The sequence below is a fragment of the Prenolepis imparis genome, unplaced genomic scaffold (assembly GCF_030444845.1).
Source record: "Prenolepis imparis isolate NDT839.2.m4 unplaced genomic scaffold, iyPreImpa1.0 SCAF_307, whole genome shotgun sequence".
Lineage (NCBI taxonomy): Eukaryota > Metazoa > Arthropoda > Insecta > Hymenoptera > Formicidae > Prenolepis > Prenolepis imparis.
In genome coordinates, this window is record NW_028141465.1 from 2,838 (window position 1) to 25,480 (window position 22,643).

At 27.5% G+C, this 22,643-nt stretch overlaps 1 protein-coding gene across 1 annotated transcript; it reads left to right on the forward strand.

Annotated features, from left to right (window-relative positions):
- The first annotated feature begins 4,543 nt into the window (after positions 1 to 4,543).
- Positions 4,544 to 22,208, forward strand: LOC145948257 (uncharacterized). Its single transcript, XM_083057993.1, has 18 exons — positions 4,544 to 4,703; positions 5,607 to 5,688; positions 5,804 to 6,466; positions 6,705 to 8,140; positions 8,310 to 8,411; positions 8,570 to 8,757; positions 9,058 to 9,528; positions 9,797 to 9,964; positions 10,538 to 10,620; positions 14,170 to 14,242; positions 15,762 to 15,912; positions 16,480 to 16,561; positions 16,682 to 17,341; positions 17,578 to 19,013; positions 19,181 to 19,282; positions 19,433 to 19,626; positions 20,447 to 20,917; positions 21,205 to 22,208. The coding sequence occupies exons 1-18, from the start codon at positions 4,544 to 4,546 to the stop codon at positions 21,541 to 21,543; spliced, it is 6,861 nt and encodes a 2,286-aa protein (XP_082914119.1). The 3' UTR covers positions 21,544 to 22,208.
- The last annotated feature ends 435 nt before the right edge of the window (positions 22,209 to 22,643 follow it).

Here is a 22,643-nt window from a genome sequence, read left to right on the forward strand (position 1 = left end):
AAAAAAGTAATCATAATTGTTTATATTTTTAGTGAAATAAAAAATATGACAAATATCAGCGTGGATAATATTTTATGCGTGAATAGCGGTGAAAATGATAAAAAATTAAAAATTCTATAATTTTTGGATTACTTATAAATTGTTCAATTATCTTTTTATTGATTACTTTTTTACGAAATATTAAAAAAAAGATATATTATTATCTTCGATACAATCAAGAGTGAATACGTGTCGCTTTGTATTGTTATTGGTTCTCATCGAAAAATTATAAAAATTACCTTTTACTTACTAGAAGTTCCCTCATATGATCTAATATATATATTAATAATAAATAAATATTTTTAAAAATTGGAAGATAATAACGCGATTCGCAAACTGGATTCTAAAGAATTCATCGAGCACATAATAAAGTATCGAGTCGATTAGATCAAATCTGAATCATCCATAGAATAAAAAGAAAAACAATACTGGTGACTAAAAATTGAGCGCCAACATTCACCGAAATTATTATGTTTAAGTTGAGATTATACGTTTTATTGAAAAGTTTAATGCTGGTGAAGGCAGCTATCGCGATTTTGACACAGAATCATACCGTTCTGGACAATCCTCAGGAAAAGTGCCTTTCTGTGTGTCCAGATTTAAATTTCACGCAGGTAAGAGATTTTTTTCGCTTCATTAAAAAACAATTAAATGTTATTACAAGTAATAGTGCAGTTTATTTGAGTAACTAAAACGTGTAATATAATAATATTACATACTGTATAATATAATAAAACTATACAAAAAACTAAAAAGTATGATGCAATGAGAAAGGATGTATAGAACTTGAAAATTTTATTTTGCTTATAAATGGATGTATAATTTGTATTGTAGCAGGTATACTTTGCGGGATGAGGAATGCAGTGATAAATAATAACACTTGGTTAGACTAAAAAATATAATCACAGTGCAACGGACGGACAATAAGTCAAGACAGGACAAAAAGACATACGCTAAAGCTATATAAGAGGGCGCATACTCGATACACAAGTTACTAGGGGCAGCACTTGATATAGTACTAACCTCAAGCGCCATATATGAATTTATAGAGTTATAAATTAAATTCTAACAAATATAGTACAAAATTAAACTTAATTAAAACAAAATATTAAAATTTGGCTGTATTATCTTTGTGTATCTATTGCTATTTTTAAGAATAATAATTATTAATATTAAAGAGATTCCCTGTTAATTTTTCACTATTTTGATACATACATACATACTGTATATGACACTTGAATAGAGTTTTATGTGATTTTTCATCAATTTGTAAAAAGATCTTATTTACTTTATTAAATATTTATAATAATTTAATGATATATATATATATATATATAATAAGACTTGTAAAATAATTTTTATTTAACTAAATTAATTCAAGGAGTCAGCGTCATTTTAATGTGTCAACCCAGTGAGCAATATGTTATCAAAAGAAATTCATAAAGTACTCAAGTTTAAGAGTCGGACTTCCGATAACTCCATCAAAATGATAATATTATGATATCAATAAGTCCTCCAATGCGTCGATTTTAGAGGAAAGAAAGACATCACATAAACGACATCTAAAAGAATTCCACAATCTGACTTCTTTTAAATATCAAAAAAAGGTTACCGTTAAGAATTGCTATTTGTAGTATTATATTTTTACATATTTTTATATTAAAAAAAAATATAACTCTTAGTATACATTTCTTTTATAACATTTTATTAAAATTAAAACAGGTTTCAAAATGCCCATAGACTTTGAATAAAAAAAACTTTATGATTGCAACGTGCTTTTTGCAGACATAACCCAACTTCTTTGGTTGGATATAGAGGCAACATAGAACAAATAACAAAAATATATATGAAAATATATAATCTCTATTTTATGCTGAAATACATATTTAATAATATTTATAATTTAAGAAAGAAAGATTAAACGTTAATATCGAAGAACGTAAATGCTATCTCCTTGAAATTCAACTCAGAGCACGCAGTTCACACACGTATATATGTGGCTTGCCCATGTGCGGCGTTTGTAAAATAGCACGCTTGCTAGAGACTCTACAGACATCTATGAATAGACAACATAAGGAGCTCTTCTGAAAGATATCTTACAAAAAGATAACTTACTGATATCATTTTTGAGAAAAATTAATGAAGTCTTCAAAAAGTTCTCTTAAAGAGCTCTTCCTCTCAATAATGCTCACTGGGAAGGACAGTTACATTTGTGCTACATACATAAAAAGGAATGTCGACTATATTGGTATAATAAAATTCAAATTGTATCAATTAACTTAATAGGGCCAATAGTTAAATGAACAATATACGTAACAGCAATCTATTCCAATCTAACTAGTAAAAATTTATAGATGTGTATATACATAACTTTCATAGTATATCCATTTATATAGCCATATGAATATAGATATCCATTTAAATAGTTATATGTAGTATATGCACATCTTCTTATATATCGTGGTAATGTCAATCGAATGTTTATGGTATCCTGTTTTCTAGAATTTGTTTGCGTTAAAAGATATAACAATAATCAAAAAGAATTTCGACAAAATTTTAAGTACAAAAATTTATATAATTTGTATAATCACACATATATACATAAAAGACAATATTTTAAACATTTTTATTCTTGAAATACAAACGTTATTATTGAAATTTTAATCATAACTGACGGATTATTAAAAAGTAAACTCGCTTGTTCTAAAAAGTTAACTAACAATCGCAAAAAGACTAAATCATTAGCTCTAACTATCAGCAAAATTGCTTCAGGAATCGAAGAGAGTAACATTTTCATATATCATTTGTTAAAATGGAACCAATTATGAATTCTTATTAAATAATCCTTATACTGCCTATTCTGCGTAACTTTTTTATTAATATAAGAATAATATTTGATATTTTGCTAGAAAATATGGATAAACTTCCGAATACGACCCACGTCCGATTGCCATAAATTTTTGTAGAAACACTGTAAATGATGTCAAATGATTGTCCTTAACCGGATTTTCACCGATACAAACATTTAATGCTAAAAATATTAAAATACTTTCTATATAAATTATTGTCGATAATTATATATAATAGGGCCTTTTCACATGGGTACACACACACACACACACACACACACACACACACACACACACACACACACACACACACACACGCACGCGCGCACACACACACACACACACACACACACACACCGGGGGGGGGGTGCAAGGGGGCCTTCGGCTCCCCTCCCGCACCCTCCCGCCGGTAGCCAGGGTGGACCTCGCTTCACGTTGTAAAGTATACCGGGTGTCCCATTTTAAAGGATTCACTCAAATATCTCAGAAACACTTCGTTAAATAAAAAAAATGTTTCCTACAAAAGTTGTAGGATTTCGAGGGGGACATAAAGTAGTAATATTCATATGACCTTGGGCGGCGTCACCAAGGTCAAGTAAAGATAAGAATAAATTTTTTAAATGGAAACCCATATTTTTTATTATAACATCTTTTTCTACTAATTAATTTGAACAACTTTTATCTGAAGCATTTTTTTATCTTCTTCAAAATTCACCTTCTCACCTTCAAATTCTCACCTTCACTTGACCTTGGAGATGCCGCCCAAGGTCAAATGAATATTACTATGTTATGTCCCCCTCGAAACACTACAACTTTTGTAGGAAACATTTTTCGATTTAACTCAGTGTTTCTGACAATGAGATATTTGAGTGGGTCCTTTAAAATGGGACACCTGGTATGCCTAAACACAGTGAATTCCAATAGACTAATAGACAATCAAGAAAGATATATTCAAATAACATAACACATTTAATACCAAATATATATAAAGCGTCCTAAGATATACAATATACATATATAAAGAATCCTAAGAAATACAAAAATAGAATATCAGAACGAAAACGTCAACAAGAAACAATTTATATTATTCTTTTTTTAGCCAGAATATACATCTTTAATGTCTTCAATTAATTTTTTTAATGGATCTAATTTGTTTTTTTACATCTCGCCTCCACAGAAACTCACACAAATGATCAGTCATATTGTCTTTCGTAATTCGTAAATCGTAAAGACAATAATTTATACAGAACATTATTTTAATATTTTTAGCATTAAATGTTTGTATCGGTGAAAATCCACTTAAGGACATTCATTTGACATCATTTACAATGTTTCTACAAAAATTCATAGCAATCGGGCGTGGGTCGTATTCGGAAGTCCACCCAAATATATGTTGAAAAATATTAGAAATAAATATTTTAGAAATAAAATTACATAATATTTAACACATTATAAATGAGGAATGGAATTATAAATAAAAATATCAGGCTTATATTTTTACAAAACAAAAAATTTTATGCTCATTTTAGTTATTTCGACATATATGTTATTTTTTATGGTAATCTTATTTATATATATTTCTATATTTACTATTTTATTTATCATTAAAGATACCGTGAAATTTCTGGCCTAGCTGCTTTACTCATTTCTTTTATATGTTATGTTTCATTAAGGATAGTCCAGTGCCCGAAAACAACAATCATCTCATATTACAAAATCTCCAGACGGATCAGAATTATTCTGATAGCGTGACTATAAGAAATGAAGTCGATGAAGTTACATTTGCAAATATGTCCATGAACCCAGATTCTATTGGTAAGATGCAATGAATATATAGAATGTTAATTAAAAATTACCAAAATATTTACAAGTTGTAAGTATAATGTAAATTCCAGATTGAGTGAAAATTAAATTTAAAAAATATTAAACCATTTTCTAATAACAAGGATAATATAAAATTCATTCTGTCGAAAAGAGAGAAAAAAATGTATACACTGTATGTAAAATAAAGCAAAATTTAGATAACATCATCAATTTCATTGTTTTTCTCGTTTGTTTTAAATCAGTCGCAAATAATATACTTCTGATTTGTGAATGAATAGGAAATTTTAGAAAAGAGTTTAGCACATTATTGAAAGCTTTTTTGATTATAACTTAGCAATTACTTTTCTAACATAAGTCTTGAAACACACACACACACACAAGAGATTTATGTCATTTCATTATTTTAAAAACTTGCTATGTTAACGCAATAAATAATAATAATGGAATATAGTGAAAGGCCAACTAACGAGCAAATAAATAGATATAATATAATATAATAAATTCATTTAATCATGCTCTTAAAATTAATAACATGTAAATTCTTAACATGTAGACGTTTCGACTTACTTAGTCTTCCTCAGTACAAATTCTAACTTAAACAAACGCTTAAATAATATAATAATTAAAGTATATCAAACGACCATGACGAGCGAAATATCATCAATATTTTAACATCGGTGTATTTTCTGAGAGGCACAGCAAGAATAACATTTCCCATCTTATCATTATGGAACGCTGGATTTGTCTTTTTGATTGCTATGTTAATTTTTTAACATATGTTTATTTTTTCTCTTTTTCTTTATTTTTATTGCACGTTAAATTATTATTATTGTTTTTAATTTACCGAGATAATCAACTTAAACATATTAATATGTACCATCTTAAAATCTCTAGGAAAAATTCCGAGCGAGCCAAGAGCATTCGTAGAGTTCAATGTATTTCTAAATGAAAAAATCAACATTTCTGTAACATTCAGGTGAAGAATCTAAGTTCTTAGTCTATATCCTTTTTCTCTCTACAATTTAACATATAAAAATATTAAATTTGTTAAAAAATTATTAAATATAAAAAGACTAAAATTTATCTTACAGATGGAATCGACCTAAATTTGGAAACAAAGTGATACAAGGATATACAGTACAATGTTGGTTCATCGAAAACCTAAAAAAGATTCAAATTTGTGACGACAAAACTATTTTAACTACAATGGAGTGCACAGAACATAATCTAAAACCTACTACTACGTACTATTTTCGAGTACGAGCGCATACTAAAGCTGGTGCTGGTCCTTATACGGATTTAATGAACGTATCAACGACGCACGAAAATCCGATACCTCAATTATTGATTACAGTGAATAATACCATTGGAATATGGGATCTGAATTCAAGAACCTACGTCAATGTCCTTACCTTTAATAGCATTGTTATTGCAACAGATATGGCTTATTCTGTAGCTGAACATAAAGTTTATTGGATCCAGTTTTTATTTATTAATGGGCATGAGTATATACAAGAGTTAATGATAGGGGATATGAATAAAAATAATATTACAAAAATAACTAGTTTAAAAAAAAATTCAAGCAATCTTTGCATCGATTGGATTCGAAGAAATCTATATTGGATGGAATATGACAGCTCAACGAAATACATTATAAAGCTGGACTTAACAATGTGGCAAAATGGTATAGTCAAATATGATAAGATCTTGAGCAGAGAAAGTCTTTTTTATTTCACTCTACAGCCGTCTAAGGGGTACGTTAACTTTTATTCACTAAAAAAATGAACACTTTTGTGTCTTTCAGTTAAGAATTTATATTATTTTCTAATTTTGCAGTAATAAACTATGATTTTGTAAAAAAGATATAAAGAATCATAAAATCATTAATTATCAAAAAATTGTAAAAACTTAAGTTTATTATTCTTTTATTTTCACGATTAAAATTATGTTTTATAATACACATATATAATAATATATATATATATTTTCCAGATTTTTGTACTGGATAGAAATGTTAAATGCAAAGTCATATACACAGTATGTAATAATGAAATCGGATCTTGACGGAAGAAATGTGCAATTTTTTTTAAAAATTGATATGACCTTCTGTCCATACAAAATATCATATTTACTACTTGATTTTGGTGTAAAGCTTGATATCATGAATACAGAGGAGCCGCTAATATACTGGATAGAAAATAATGAATTAATTGTGGCGAACATTAAAACAAATAAATGTAATTCAATTTCAATCGCTGAAATTGGCACGGAGTTTCTGCAATATTTTATAATTGATGAAACAAACATTTATATAATTAAACTTAACGAAAATGGACTCTGTTCTCATATTTATATTTTAAAAAAGAAATGTGCACTTGTCGACAGTGAAAAAAACGCATCTAAACACGTGCAAATAATAAAAGGCACGGATTACTTTATTCCCATGATATCGTTTGGTAAATCATCCTCACAACCATATCCGCGGAAGGAATGCCTTATACCTGATGAAAAAATTTATAATATTACAATAATAAAAATAACAGTAAACAGTATTGTTTTGAAATTTAATACGACAGAATCGACTCGCAAGCACAAATGCAAAAACAACATACCAACTCTTAAATATATCATCTACGTAAGCTGTTTGAATAATAACCTCGATAACACGTTAGATGGATTCTTTATACAGACATACGAGCAGCATTATGAAATTCAGAATTTAACACCGTTTACAAAATACAAGCTGAAGCTAGCTATGAGCAATTTTTACTCTGATCAGTTGTCGATGGACCTGCAATTTCGATCGGAGGTAATATTGAAAACTAACGTGGGCAAACTCAATGCACCGGAAAATGTAACGGTTCAGGTTTTGACGCACACTACAGCGGCAGTTTATTGGATTCCACCCACGAAACTGGATTGTGCGACAGTAACTTATAGAGTATATTGGGTAACAATTAACTCGGGGAACAGCACGCAACCGATAAAAAAGCCATTTAATAATAATAAAGTAGACAATAAACTTTTTACAATAATCCAACCGTTGCTGCCAGAACAGAAATACTTTGTATATGTACGTGTGTATCCAGCTAACTACAGCAATTTATATAATGACAGTTTGAGCAAAACTGTGTACACGTACTCGGAACCGAGCAATATTACTTTGAGCGGAGTTAGCATAAACAATATGAATATTTCGTGGATTCCTAGCGTTAATCTGACGATCCATTACGTACTGGAATACAAAAATTATGCGATGCAAAAGTGGCAAATCGCAGATAATTTTGAGACAAATAATGAGACAGTAATGTATTATATAGAAAAATTGCTACCGGCAACTTTATACAAGTTTCGTTTGATACTGACATATCCTGAATACGAGAACTTTACATGGCCATCTGATGAAAGATTTATTTTTCAAACACTTGGTAAGCAAATATATGATAATATGTAGATATTTTAATATGATCTGTTTATTTGACTTACATATAATAGTATTACAGAATTTTAAGAATTAAATATTATTAATAATAAAATTATAAGTTGAAATATTCAAATAAAACAAGAAAATTAAAACTATATTTTTATGTAATAAAGGTGATGATTCGATAATTCGAGCTACGCAATATAATTTAACATTGATGTTAAGCCTTGCTGCTATCGTTATTGTAACCTGCATCTGCTATCTTATTTATTGTTGTAAGTATTTCATACACATTTTTTTAATTACAAATTATGATTAATGTAGTAAGTAGAGAGATTTTCTAAAAAAAAGTTAACTTACTTGTTAAAAGAGCAAAATTTAAAATTTGCAATGCATAATAATATTTATTAAATATATTATAACTTTATAATAGTATACCGACAACGCAAAGAAGGTAAGGAGCAAGTTTTGCTTACGGTTCTACATGAGGTACCTATCGGAAACATTCAGCTCAATACGCTATACAGTCCTGCGTTGCAATATAATTCAAATAAATTTATGCTGACTAAAATCAAACGTGAGCAAATAACACTAACGCAACTCCTTGGCGCATTTGGAACGGTAAAAAATTGTCGTACCGTCATATTTTAAGCTTAAAAAAACATTAATGTTTAGATATAGAAATGGGAGATACACATTTCTTACAATAAAAGTTACAGTGAAAGTTACAGTAAAAGTTGTATAAATCAACTTTTTAAAAGAGATAGTAATACAATAATTTTTATGAGACATACATATGCACTTTATTCTTTTTTGTTGAATTATTTAAAATAAAACAAAATATATATGTATAATGTTATACGAATTTAACTTATCTTTTCTTTTTTAATAAAAGTTACATTAATTTTCATTATTTCGCAGGTGTTTCAAGGGAATGTCAAGGATTTAGAAGAACCGGGATCAGAGACATCCGTTGCCATAAAAATGTTACGAAAGTATGCCTCCGAGGAAGAAAAAAAGAAATTCTTGCAAGAGGCTAGGCTTATGAATCACTTTAGACACGAACATATCTTAAGATTATTAGCTGTCTGCATAGACGAGGATTCTCCATTACTCGTGTTGGAATTAATGGAAAGTGATCTGCAACAATATTTGATAGATTGTCGAATATTACAACCTTCTGATTTACACGCTTTGCGTCTACACGACTTGCTCGCCATTTGCGAAGATGTTGCTCAAGGCTGCTGTTATTTGGAAGAGCTGCGCTTTGTGCATAGAGATCTCGCGTGCCGAAATTGCTTAGTGTCTGCGAGAGATCGTAAGAATCGTATCATCAAAATCGGTGATTTCGGACTTGCCAGAGATATTTACAGGGATGACTATTACCGCAAGGTAGATATAATTAATTAAAAAAGATAAAACTATTTGGAAATATTTTTCTATTGTTGCGTCTTTATAATATTATTGTATATCTTTAAGTCAAATTGAATTTAATAAAAATGAAAACTATGTATATATTTTCATATATATTTCTCTAATATTCATTTATGCATATCATGTATAATGCAAAATATTAGTAAACGTTTTTTGCTCAAGAATACTTATTTAAAAAATTGATAATTAGAATAGAAGATTTAACTTTATTGAAATTATAATTTAGGAAGGAGAAGATCTGCTTCCTGTTCGTTGGATGGCACCGGAATCCCTAATAAACGGAATATTTACTTCTCAGAGCGATGTTTGGTCATTTGGAGTACTAATGTGGGAGATTACATCGTTAGATGAGCAACCTTATTCTACCAAAACTTATCTCGAAGTGATGGATTATGTACGCACGGGAGGCAGATTGCAGATGCCTCTCAACTGTCCATCCTCGTTATACCAACTAATGCAGCGTTGCTGGAGTGCAGCGAATGATAGACCAAACTTTAAACTTTGTCTGAATAATATTATAGCTCTAAGAAGCGACACAGAAGACGCAATACTGAATCCGACGCATCAATGAATATTATATAGCCGGCAATTAATTAATTGTTTGTATATATGTATGTTAAGAAGAAACGATGAGTTTTACATCTATGGGATATTTGAAATTATACTGTCTGTATTATACGTTTATATATATATATATATATATATATATATATATATCTGTATGTAAACTTATCATTGTCATTTCATAATTAATTTTTCAAAGATACGTAATAAATTATATATTTACTAGAAGTTGTATGACTGCTCGAATGCAGATCCATCGTGATCTGTCACAAAGAGAAATCTTAATACGTAAGAGAAAGATAACTTGCGATTCGTAAATTAGCTTTAAAGAATTTACCGAATGATAAATAAAAAGTATATCATTTTAGAGATTAAAATTTTATATATTATCATATTAATTCAGTACCATAGCACGAAAATGACAATCGGTTTTCAATTAGGCCAAGTCAATGCTTTATTAGAAAGTGGTAGAGAATTCCGTACTCCGTAAATTCGCTAGTTGCATAGATGTTATCTCAGAGAAGAATCAAATGACTTCTTGAAAAAAGATTCCAACTTATCTCATTATGGCATTGCATGTTTATTTAAAACTTTAAACAAGTAAGAAACTTTTTTCTGTATTTTTTCTCTAAGTAAGAACTATTTCTCTTAGTAAATTAATCATGGGAGCATGACTTTCTTCGATTGTTGAAGGAATTTTGTCTCATAATTCAGTTTTTATATTAGTTTCAAAATAATTAATTAATTTCTTCTAATAAGTAACTCTATCTTAACTTGACTTTCTTTTTCACGAGTGCGTTTGTTATCACTAAAGTTTCAATAATGTTTATATTTTAACATATATATAAAATATATATATTTTTATTATCATTTTCTTCATGATCATAAAAATTTTATAAATTCCTGTATTTAAAAACATCTTATGAAATATTTTTTAATGCAAAAGAATTTTCTCGAGAGCACAATGCTATAAACTTTAGATTTATGTCTGATAAAACTATGAACATACATATATAACATATATATATACCTATATATATACATTAAGTGATAAATAGTGTATATAAATTCTCACATATAGCAAAAGTGACAGCTTATTGCGCATATTATTCATAGATTGATTAATTGTCCCGAATCAATTCGAAGTTCAACTTCACCAATCTTTCACTTCGATGTTTAGTAGCCGTTGAGCATGCGAATTATTTTAACTAAAATTTTCTGATTTTCTATATAAATTTCGTTAAATAAAAAATAAATTACCCTGCAAGTTTTAAATAAATATTAGTAAATTTGAACATATCTAGAGAAATAAAAATGTTTTAGAAATTACAAACAATTTATGTAAATGTGTCACATACTAATTAAGTAACAAAAAAAAAAAAAAAATAAAGTGAACGAAATCATAAATTTTTTAAGTTCTTTCTTTTAAATCTAACAATTATATTATAATAATACATATTGTTTAATAATTTTAAAATGTCGTCTGAATTAAATGTAATTATAAGTTTTAATTTGATTACATAACATTGATTTTTGAATGAGTGACGTAAAATTAATAAACTTTATATACATTTTTTTAAAATTAAAACTCTTTAGTTTTACGTATTATACAGTTTTAATTACACAAATACTGTATTGTCTGCAATATATAACATTCAATTTTCTTCATGAAAAAAATCTATTATTAGCGTAAAGTATATAAATTAGAGTATACGAAAATAATTTTCTTTGTAACTTCTTGGACCGGAGCTTCAAAGATCCTCCAGAATCCCTAGATTTCCTGACGAAAACGTTATGGTCATTTTCGTTAGCATTAACAGTTTTAGTAAAACACATAACGTTTGTAACGTTTTTAACATAACAATTTTCTCTTCTTGATATTTTTATACTCGATCGGCTTTCATACGATTCTCGACTATGACCAATGTTCCATGTAATCTTCACAATGATTTAGATACCACTAATCGAATTGATGTTCTCCCGTCCATGTATCTCGATAAATTTTGAGTTTTCTCTTACTTGATAATACTATTTCAAGATCGATTATAATGATTTATATAATGAAGCTATAAAACTATATAGTATATGTTCTTCGATTATACCCAATGTACAATGTAACGAGTGTAGTATATTCGATTGTATCAAAAACAATAATATAAGCGTAATTAAATTTCGCAATTTTTCAAAATTTTCAAGTAGAAAACCGATCAAATGAAAAATAATATATATTATTATTTTACAACATATTACTATTCTAATATTTTTAATATGTTATTATTTGAAAATTAACTAACAAATCACCGCACTATTAATATTTTTTGACAGAAATCAGCTATTTAAGACGTTTATTTGCTAATTAAATATTTATAATAGTAATATATGTTAAAGAATTAAAAATAATATTTTATAATACTTTAAACTCGATTAATATTTTTGACAATTATCAACTAATTTCTGTGAAAAAAATATTAATCCAGGATAAGGTATTATAACATTTTATTTACAACATATCACTATTTAAATTTTTTTAACATTATTTTACAATATAATTAGCAAATTAACACTTAAAATTAACACTTGAAAAAACAGCTATTTGATGCGTTCATTTGCTAATTAAATTTTCATATTAATATATTACATAAGTAAAAGTAATGTTTTAATTAATATGTTACAATATTTTAAACTGGATTAATATTTTTGACAGTTATAAATTGATTTCTGTAAAAAAAGTATTATTCGCGGATAAGATATTACAGCATATTATTTTACAACATATTACTATCTTAATATTCTTAATATATTATTATTTTAACATTTAATTAACAAACTAACGTTTCATTAATATTTTTGGACAGAAATCAGCTATTTAAGACGTTTATACGGATTTAATGAACGTATCAACGCACGAAAATCCAATACCTTAATTATTGATTGTATTGCATAAAAGTATTCAAATGGGATCTGCATTTAAGAACCTACGTTAATCTCTTTAATCATTATTTTAATACGATGTTTGAATTCGCTTGTTCGATAGCAGAACAAAAAATTTATTGCAATAAAGTAAGCTAGAAATTTTTGATTATAATGAATAAAATGTATATGTCAAGATCTTTTCTTATTTCAAACCGGATCTTACTTTAAAAATGCGCCTCATATAGGATATACATATACGTATATATATATAGAATATAATTATTCGTGAAAACTGTTGGAATAAGTAACTGTTGGAAGAAACACTGTGAGTATCATCGATCAAGCAGAGAGAAATGAATCATAAACAGAGCGCAGCAAATAAAGCATGATCAGATCGGTCTAGTCTGCGAAGTCAGTTACGATTGCGATTGCCATGAAAAAGGACAATGTTGCGCGTTATTTGTATCAAATAATATACTGTCATATAAACATCACACATCAATATGCACAAATAGTGGATTCTAAAAGATGCATAGTATGCACAATATGCATAAAAATAGTAATCCTAATTTTCTATATTTTTAGTGAAATAAAAAATATCACAAATATCAAAGTGGATAATATTTGATGCTTGTATAGAGGTGAAAGTGACAGAAAATCTATAATTCTATAATTTTCGTATTGCTTATAAATTGTTCGATTACCTTTTTATTGATTATCTTTTTACTAAATATTAAAAGAGGATTACAACAAAAATATATTATTATATTCGATACAATCAAGTGAATACGTGTTGCTTCGTATTGTTATTGGTTCCCATCGAAAAATTATAAAAATTACTATTTACTAAAAATTCCTTCATATGATCTAAGATATATATATTGTGATTGATTATAAAAAGATATATTAAAATGTAATATTGGAAGACAGTAACGCGATTCGCAAACTAGATTCTAAAGAATTCATCGAGCTCATAATATAGTATCGAGTCGATTAGATCAAATCTGAATCATCCATAGAATAAAAAGAAAAACAATACTGGTGACTAAAAATTGAGCGCCAACATTCACCGAAGGAAGAGATTATTATGTTTAAGATGAGATTATGCGTTTTATTGAAAAGTTTAATGCTGGTGAAAGCAGCTATCGCGATTTTGACAAAGAATCATACCGTCACGGACAATCCATTTATGCAGGTAAGAAATTTTTTTTGCTTTATTAAAAAACAATTAAATGTTATTACAAGTAATTGTGCAGTTTATTTGAGTAACTACAACGTGTAACATAAAAATATTACTTACTGTATAATAAAATAAAACTATACAAAAAACTAAAAAGTATGATGCAATGAGAAAGGATGTATAAAGCTTGAAAATTATATTTTGTTTATAAAGGATGTATAATATAGTACAAAGTTAAACTTAATTAAGACGAAATATTAAAACTTGACTGCATTATGTTTGTGTTTCTATTGCTATTTTTAAGAATAATAATTATTAATATTAATGAGATTTTCTGTTAATTTACCACTATTTTGATACATATATACATATATATATGGCACTTGAATTGAGTTTTACGTGATATTTCATCAATTTGTAAAAAGATTTTATTTACTTTATTAAATATTTATAATTATTTAATGATATAATAAGACTTGTGACTTTTTTTTTTTAGCTAAATTAATTCAAAGAGTCAGCGTCATTTTTTTGTCTCAAGGATAGTTACATTTGTGCTATATACATATAATGGAGTGTCGACTATATTGGTATAATAAAATTCAAATTGTATCAATTAACTTTATAGGGCCAATAGTTAAATGAACAATATACGTAACAGCAATCTATTCCAATCTAACTAGTAAAAATTTATAGATGTATATATATATATAACATTCATAGTATATCCATTTATATAGCCATATGAATATAGATATCCATTTAAACAGTTATATGTAGAATATGCACATATTCTTATATCGTGGTAATGTCAATCGAAAGTTTATGGTATCCTGTTTTCCAGAATTTGTTCGCGTTAAAAGATATAACCATAATCAAAAAGAATTTCGACAAGATTTTAAGTACAAAAATTTATATAATTTCTATAATCACACAAACACATATAAAAGAGAATATTTTAAACATTTTGATTCTTGAAATACAAATATTATTATTAAAATTTTAATCATAACGGACGGATTATTAAAAAGTAAACACGCTTACTTTAAATTGTTAACTAACAATCGCAAAAAAACTAAATCATTAGCTATAATTATCAGCAAAATCGCGTCAGGAATCGAAGAGAGTAACATTTTCATATATCATTTATTATAAAAGAAACAATTATGAATTCTTATTAAATAATCCTTATTCTGCCTATTCTGCGTGAGTTTTTTTTTTTAAATAAGAATCATGTTTGATATTTCGCAAGAAAATATGTTGAATAATAAGAGTAAATATTTTAGAAATGAAATTACATAATATTTAACACATTATAAATGAGGAATGGAATTATAAATAAAAATATCTAGCTAATATTATTACAAATCAAAAAATGTTTTGCTCCTTTTAGTTATTTCGACATTTATGTTATTATTTATGGTAATCTTGTTCATATATATTTCTATATATACTATTTTATTTATCATTAAAAATACCGTGGAATTTCTGGCTTAGCTGCATTACTAATTTTTGTTATATGTTATATTTTATTAAGGATATTTCAGAGACCGAAAAAAACAATCATCTCATTTTACAAAATCTCCAGGCGGATCAGAATTTTTCTGATAGCGTAACTATAAAAAATAAAGTAGATGAAGTCGATGAAGTTACATTTGCAAATATGTCCATGAACCCAGAATCTATTGGTAAGATGCAATAAATATATAGAACGTTAATAAAAAATTAACAAATAATTTACAAGTTGCAAGTATAATGTAAATTCAAGAGAGAGCAAAAATTAAATTTAAAAAAATATCAAACCATTTTCTAATAACAAAAATAATATAAAATTCATTCTGTCGAAAAGAGAGAAAAAATGTATACACTGTATGTAAAATAAAGCAAAATTTAGATAACACCATCAATTTCATTATTATTCTTGTTTATTTTAAATCAGTCGCAAATAATGTACCTCTGATTTGTTAATCAATAGGAAATTTTAGAAAAGAGTTTAGCATTTTATTGGAAGTTTTTTTGATTATAACTTAGCAATTACTTTTCTAACACAAGTCTTGAAACACATACACACACAAATACACAAGGGTTTTATGTTATTTCATTATTTTAAAAACTTGCTATGTTAATTTTGTAATATATGTTTATTTTTCACTTTTTTCTTTATTTTTATTGCACGTTAAATTATTATTTTTTTTTTTAATTTACCGGAACAATCAACTTAAACATATTAATATGTACCATCTTAAAATCTCTAGAAATAATTCCGAGCGAGCCAAGAGCATTCGTAGAGTTCAATGGATTTCTAAATGGAAAAATTAACATTTCTGTGACATTCAGGTGAAGAATCAAAGTTTTTAGTCTATATCCTTTTTTTCTCTAAAATTTACATAGACATATAAAAATATTGATTCTGTTAAAAATTTATTAAATATGAAAAGGCTATATTTTATCTTACAGGTGGAATCAACCAAAACTTGAAAACAAAGTGATACAAGGATATACAGTGCAATGTTGGTTCATCGAGAACCTAAAAAAGATTCATATCTTTGACGACAAAACTATTTTAACTACAATGGAATGCACAGAACATAATCTAAAACCTAATACAACGTACTATTTTCGAGTACGAGCGTATACTAAAGCTGGTGCTGGTCCTTATACAGATTTAATGAACGTATCAACGACGCACGAAAATCCGATACCTCAATTATTGATTGCAGTGAATAACACTATTGCAATATGGAATCTGGATTTAAGAACCTACGTCAATCTCTTTACCTTTAATAGCAATGTTAATGCAATGGAAGTGGCTTATTCTGTAGCGGAACATAAAATTTATTGGATCCAGATAATTTTTAATATGCATGAGAATATATATGAGTTAATGTTAGGGGATATGAATAAAAATAATATTACAAAAATAACTAGTTTAAAAAGACATTCACGCAATCTTTGCATCGATTGGATTCGAAGAAATCTATATTGGATGGAATATGACAACTTAACGAAATACATTATAAAGCTGGACTTAACAATGTGGCAAAATGGTATAGTCAAATATGATAAGATCTTGAAAAGTGAAAATCTTTTTTATTTCACTCTACAGCCGTCTAAGGGGTACGTTAACTTTTATTCACTAAAAAAATGAACACTTTTGTGTCTTTCAGTTAAGAATTTATATTATTTTCTAATTTTGCAGTAATAAACTATGATTTTGTAAAAAAGATATAACGAATCATAAAATCATTAATTATCAAAAAATTGTAAAAACTTAAGTTTATTATTCTTTTATCTTCAGGATTAAAATTATGTTTTATAATACATATATATAATAATATATATATATTTTCCAGATTTTTATACTGGATAGAAAGGTTAAATGCAAAGTCATATATACAGTATGTAATAATGAAATCGGATCTTGACGGAGGAAATGTGCAATCTTTTTTAAAAACCGATATGACCTTTTGTCCATACAAAACATCATCTTCTAAAGTTTTACCAAATCAAATGGAGCTTGACATCACAAATACAGAGGAGCCGCTAATATTCTGGAGAAAAAACTATGAATTAATTGTTGCGAACATTAAAATAAATAAATGCAATTCGATATCAACTGCTGAAATGGGCGCAAAGTTTCTGTCATATTTTATAACTGATAAAACAAACATTTATTTAAGTGGACTTTATGTAAATACATCAGATTATTATCTGTATATTTTAAAAAAGAAGTATGCACTTGTCGACAGTGAAAAAAACGCATCTAAACACGTGCAAATAATAAAAAGCACGGATTACTTTAATCCCATGATATCGTTTGGTAAATCATCCTCCTTACAACCATATCCTCGGAAGGAATGCCTTATACCAGATGAAAAAATTTATAATATTACAATAATAAAAATAACAGCAAAAAGTATTGTTTTGAAATTTAATACGACAGAATCGACTCGCAAGCACAAATGCAAAAACAACATACCAACTATTAAATATATCATCTACGTAAGCTGTTTGAATCTTCTTAACAAGTTCGATGAATTCTATATACAGACATACGAGCGGTATTATGAAATTCAGAATTTAACACCGTTTACAAAATACAAGCTGAAGCTAGCTGTGAGCAATTTTTACTCTGATCAATTATCGACGGACCTGCAATTCAGGTCGGAAGTAATATTGAAAACTAACTTGAGCAAGCTCAATGCACCGGAAAATGTAACGGTTCAGGTTCTGACGCCAACTATAGCGGCAGTTTATTGGATTCCACCCACGAAACTGAATTGTACGACAGTAACTTATAAAGTATATTGGGAATCAATTAACTCGGTGTACAGCACGCAACCCATAGAAGAACTATTTATTAATAATAAAGTAGACAACAAACATTTTACAATAATCCAACCGTTGCTGCCAGAACAGAAATACTTTGTATATGTACGTGTGTATCCAGCTAACTACAGCAATATATATAATGACAGTTTGAGCAAAACTGTGTACACGTACTCGGAACCGAACAATATAACTTTGAGCGGAGTTAACAAAAACAATATGAATATTTCGTGGATTCCTAGCGTTAATTTGACGATCCATTACGTACTGGAATACAAAAATGATGTGATGCAAAAATGGCAAATTGCAGATAATTTTGAGACAAATAATGGGACAGTAATGTATTATATAGAAAACTTGCTACCGGCAACTTCATACATGTTTTGTTTGATACTGACATATCCTGAGTACGAAAACTTTACATGGCCATCTGATGAAAGATTTATTTTTCATACACTTGGTAAGTAAATATGATAATATGTAGATATTTTAATATGATATGTTTATTTGACATACATATAAATGTATTACAGAATTTTAAGAATGAAATATTTTTAATGATAAAATTATAAGTAGAAATATTCAAATAAGACAAAAAAATTAAAACTATATTTTTATGTAACAAAGGTGATGAATCAAGAATTCGAACTACCCAATATAATCTAACATTGATGTTAAGCCTTGCTGCTACCGTTATTGTAATCTACATCTGCTACTTTATTTATTGTTGTAAGTATATTTGATACACATTTTTTTAATTACAAATTATGATTAATGTAGTAAGTAGAGAGATTTTCTAAAAAAAAGTTAACTTACTTGTTAAAAGAGCAATATTTAAAATTTGCAATATTATTTAAATATATTATAACTTTATAATAGTATACCGACAACGCAAAGAAGGTAACGAGCAAGTTTTGACTAGGATTCTACATGAGGTACTTATCGGAAACGTTCAGCATAATGCGCTATACAGTCCTGCGTTGCAATATAATCTAAATAAATTTATGCTGACTAAAATCAAACGAGAGCAAATCACACTAACGAAACTCCTTGGCAGCGGCGCATTTGGAATGGTAAATTTTTCGTAACGTCATATTTTAAGTCATTAATGTTTAGATGTAGAAATAAGAAATACATATTTCTTAGTAAATGTTACACCGAAAAAATTGTTTTTTTGATATGCATTAATAAGTCCTCTTAATAGATATTCTTAATGAATAAGAATATTTCCAGCTTTTAAATTGAGAATACATTCTTATTTTTTTTGCAACTTTAGCGCCGCAATAAATAAATATTATAAATTAATAATAAATTTAAGATAAAAATTAATAAAATAAATTTATTTAAATTTATAATAAATTTATAAGTTTACAATTAATATTAAAAATAATAACATAATAATCAAAAATGTGTATTTTCCTATGTCAAATACATAAAAAATATTCAATTATATGTGTAACATATAAATATACATGTAATAAGTAACAAATGTCCATTTGTAAAACTGTTTTTTGTTATATCGATTAATAATTTTAATAATACACGAATAAAAAAACATCTCATCAATTATATATGTATTCTTGCATGTAAAGAATATCTCTTTAGATAATTTTTCTCCTAAATTAAGAGGATCTTTTTGGCGCCTATTTTATTGAAAGACATTATAAAGATAAGCGGCATATACTTAAGATAAGAATACAATTTTTTCGGATATATAAATCAACTTTTTAAAAGAAGTAGTAATACATTAATTTTTACGAGATATACATATGCACTTTATTTTTTATCGTTGAATTATTTAAAATAAAACGAAATATATATGTATAATGTTATAAGAAATTAAATTATCTTTTCTTTTTTAATAGAAGTTACATTAATTTTCATGATTTGCAGGTGTACCAAGGGAATGTCAAGGATTTAGAAGAACCGGGATCAGAGACTTCCGTTGCCATAAAAATGTTAGAAAAGTGTGCTTCTGTCGAAGAAAAAAAGAAATTTTTGCAAGAGGCTAAGCTTATGAATCATTTTAGACACGAACATGTGTTAAGCTTACTAGCTGTCTGCTTAGACGAGGATTCTCCATTACTCGTGTTGGAATTAATGGAAACTGATCTGCAAAAATATTTGAGAGAGTGTCGAATATTACAACCTTCTGATTTACACGCTTTGCGTCTTCAAGATTTGCTCGCTATGTGCGAAGATGTTGCGCGAGGCTGTTGCTATTTAGAAGAGCTGCGCTTTGTGCATAGAGATCTCGCGTGCCGAAATTGTTTAGTGTCTGCGAGAGATCGTGATAATCGTATTGTCAAAATCGGTGATTTTGGACTTGCTAGAGATATTTGCAGGGATGACTATTACCGCAAGGTAGATATAATTAATTAAAAAAGATAAAACTTTTTGAAAGTGTTTTTCTATTGTATCGTCTTTATATTATTATATTATATCTTTAAGTCAAATAGAATTTAAGAAAAATGAAGACCATGTATATATTTTTATATATATTTCTCCAATATATATGTATATAATGTATAATGCAAAATATTAGTGAACAAAATGTATAATGCAAAATATTAGTTTCTTGCTTAAGAATACTTACTGCAAAAATGGATAATTAGAATAGGAGATTTATCTTTGTTAAAATTTTATTTTAGGAAGGAGAAGGTCTGCTTCCTGTTCGCTGGATGGCACCGGAATCCCTAGCGAACGGAGTATTTACTTCTCAGAGCGATGTTTGGTCATTCGGAGTACTAATGTGGGAGATTACATCATTGGGTGAGCAACCTTACTCTACAAAATCTAATCTCGAAGTGATGAATTACGTACACGAGGGAGGCAGGTTGCAGATGTCTCTCGACTGTCCATCCTTGTTATATCTTTTGATGCAGCGTTGCTGGGGTGTAGCGAATGCCAGACCAAATTTTAAAATTTGTCTGAACAATATTATAGATCTAAGAAGCGACATAAAAGACGCAAAATTGCATCCAATATGAATATTATTTAGCCGGCACAATTAATTAATTATTTGAACATGTGTATATTAAAGAGAAACGAATTTTTGCACATTTATTTGAAATATTTGAAAATATGTCTGTATTAGACATCTCTATATATGTTTGTAAGTAAATTGGTCATTGTCATTTTATAATCTTATTTTTCAAAGAAACGTAATAAACTATATGTTTACTAGAAGTTTTATAATTTGATCGAATGCAGATGCATCGTGACCTATTACAAAGGGAAATCTTAATATGTAAGAGTGAAAAAGATAGTATTTTGCGATTCGTTGATTAGCTTTAAAGAATTTATCGAATGATGTACAAAAAACATCTAATATTAGACATTAAAATTTTAATTATTGTATTTATTCAATATCATAGCGCGAAAATTACAAGTGCCCTTTAATTATGTAAAGGATAGTTAATGTTTTATTGGAAAATGGGAGAATTGTTGCCTTGCTTCGTAAATTCGCCAGTGACCTACAATAGGTGTTATCTCAGAGAGGATATAAATGACTCTTTGAAAAATGGTTCTAATTTATTGTATTATGGCACTGCATATTTAACTAAAAGTACTAACGAATAATCACGTACTTCTCGTAGGATTTAGGATATATTGCAGTTCTGTTCAGTATCCAGAAAAAGTACTCTACTGTATATGGTTGTTGTAAGTTTCACTCCAGTAAAAGATTTCTTTATTATAAAAAATTAAATATTTTTACATATGTTAATTTACATGTATAACTGTAAAACTATAAACAAAAAAGTTGATGTTAAAAAAATTTACTTAAATAATTTAAACTGCATAATCAAAAAGCTTGACATTATATAAGCTTGACATTAAAAGCTGATATAAAAAAGATGTATAAAGTTTGTTAATATTACATTTAAAATTACCACATGTAAAAATAGATGTTATGTAGTATAAAATTCGTTTCACCATTTGACATTAAAATATGAAAAGAGAAGTTTTATCTATCAAGAAGTATCAGTTCAAATAGGTGGTTATTTTCGATACTTTTAGAAATGACATATGAAGATAGATAAAATTACTATAAAATTTTTTGTTTTTTTAATATCTATTCTCGATATTC

Excerpts from the sequence above, each read along its gene's own strand:
- LOC145948257 (XM_083057993.1), top strand. The coding sequence starts at position 4,544 with ATGTTATGTTTCATTAAGGATAGTCCAGTGCCCGAAAACAACAATCAT. Across the intron at positions 9,965-10,537 it reads ATCTCGAAGTGATGGATTAT|TACCATAGCACGAAAATGAC; the intron begins GTACGCACGGGA and ends ATATTAATTCAG. Across the intron at positions 15,913-16,479 it reads CATGAACCCAGAATCTATTG|AAATAATTCCGAGCGAGCCA; the intron begins GTAAGATGCAAT and ends TAAAATCTCTAG.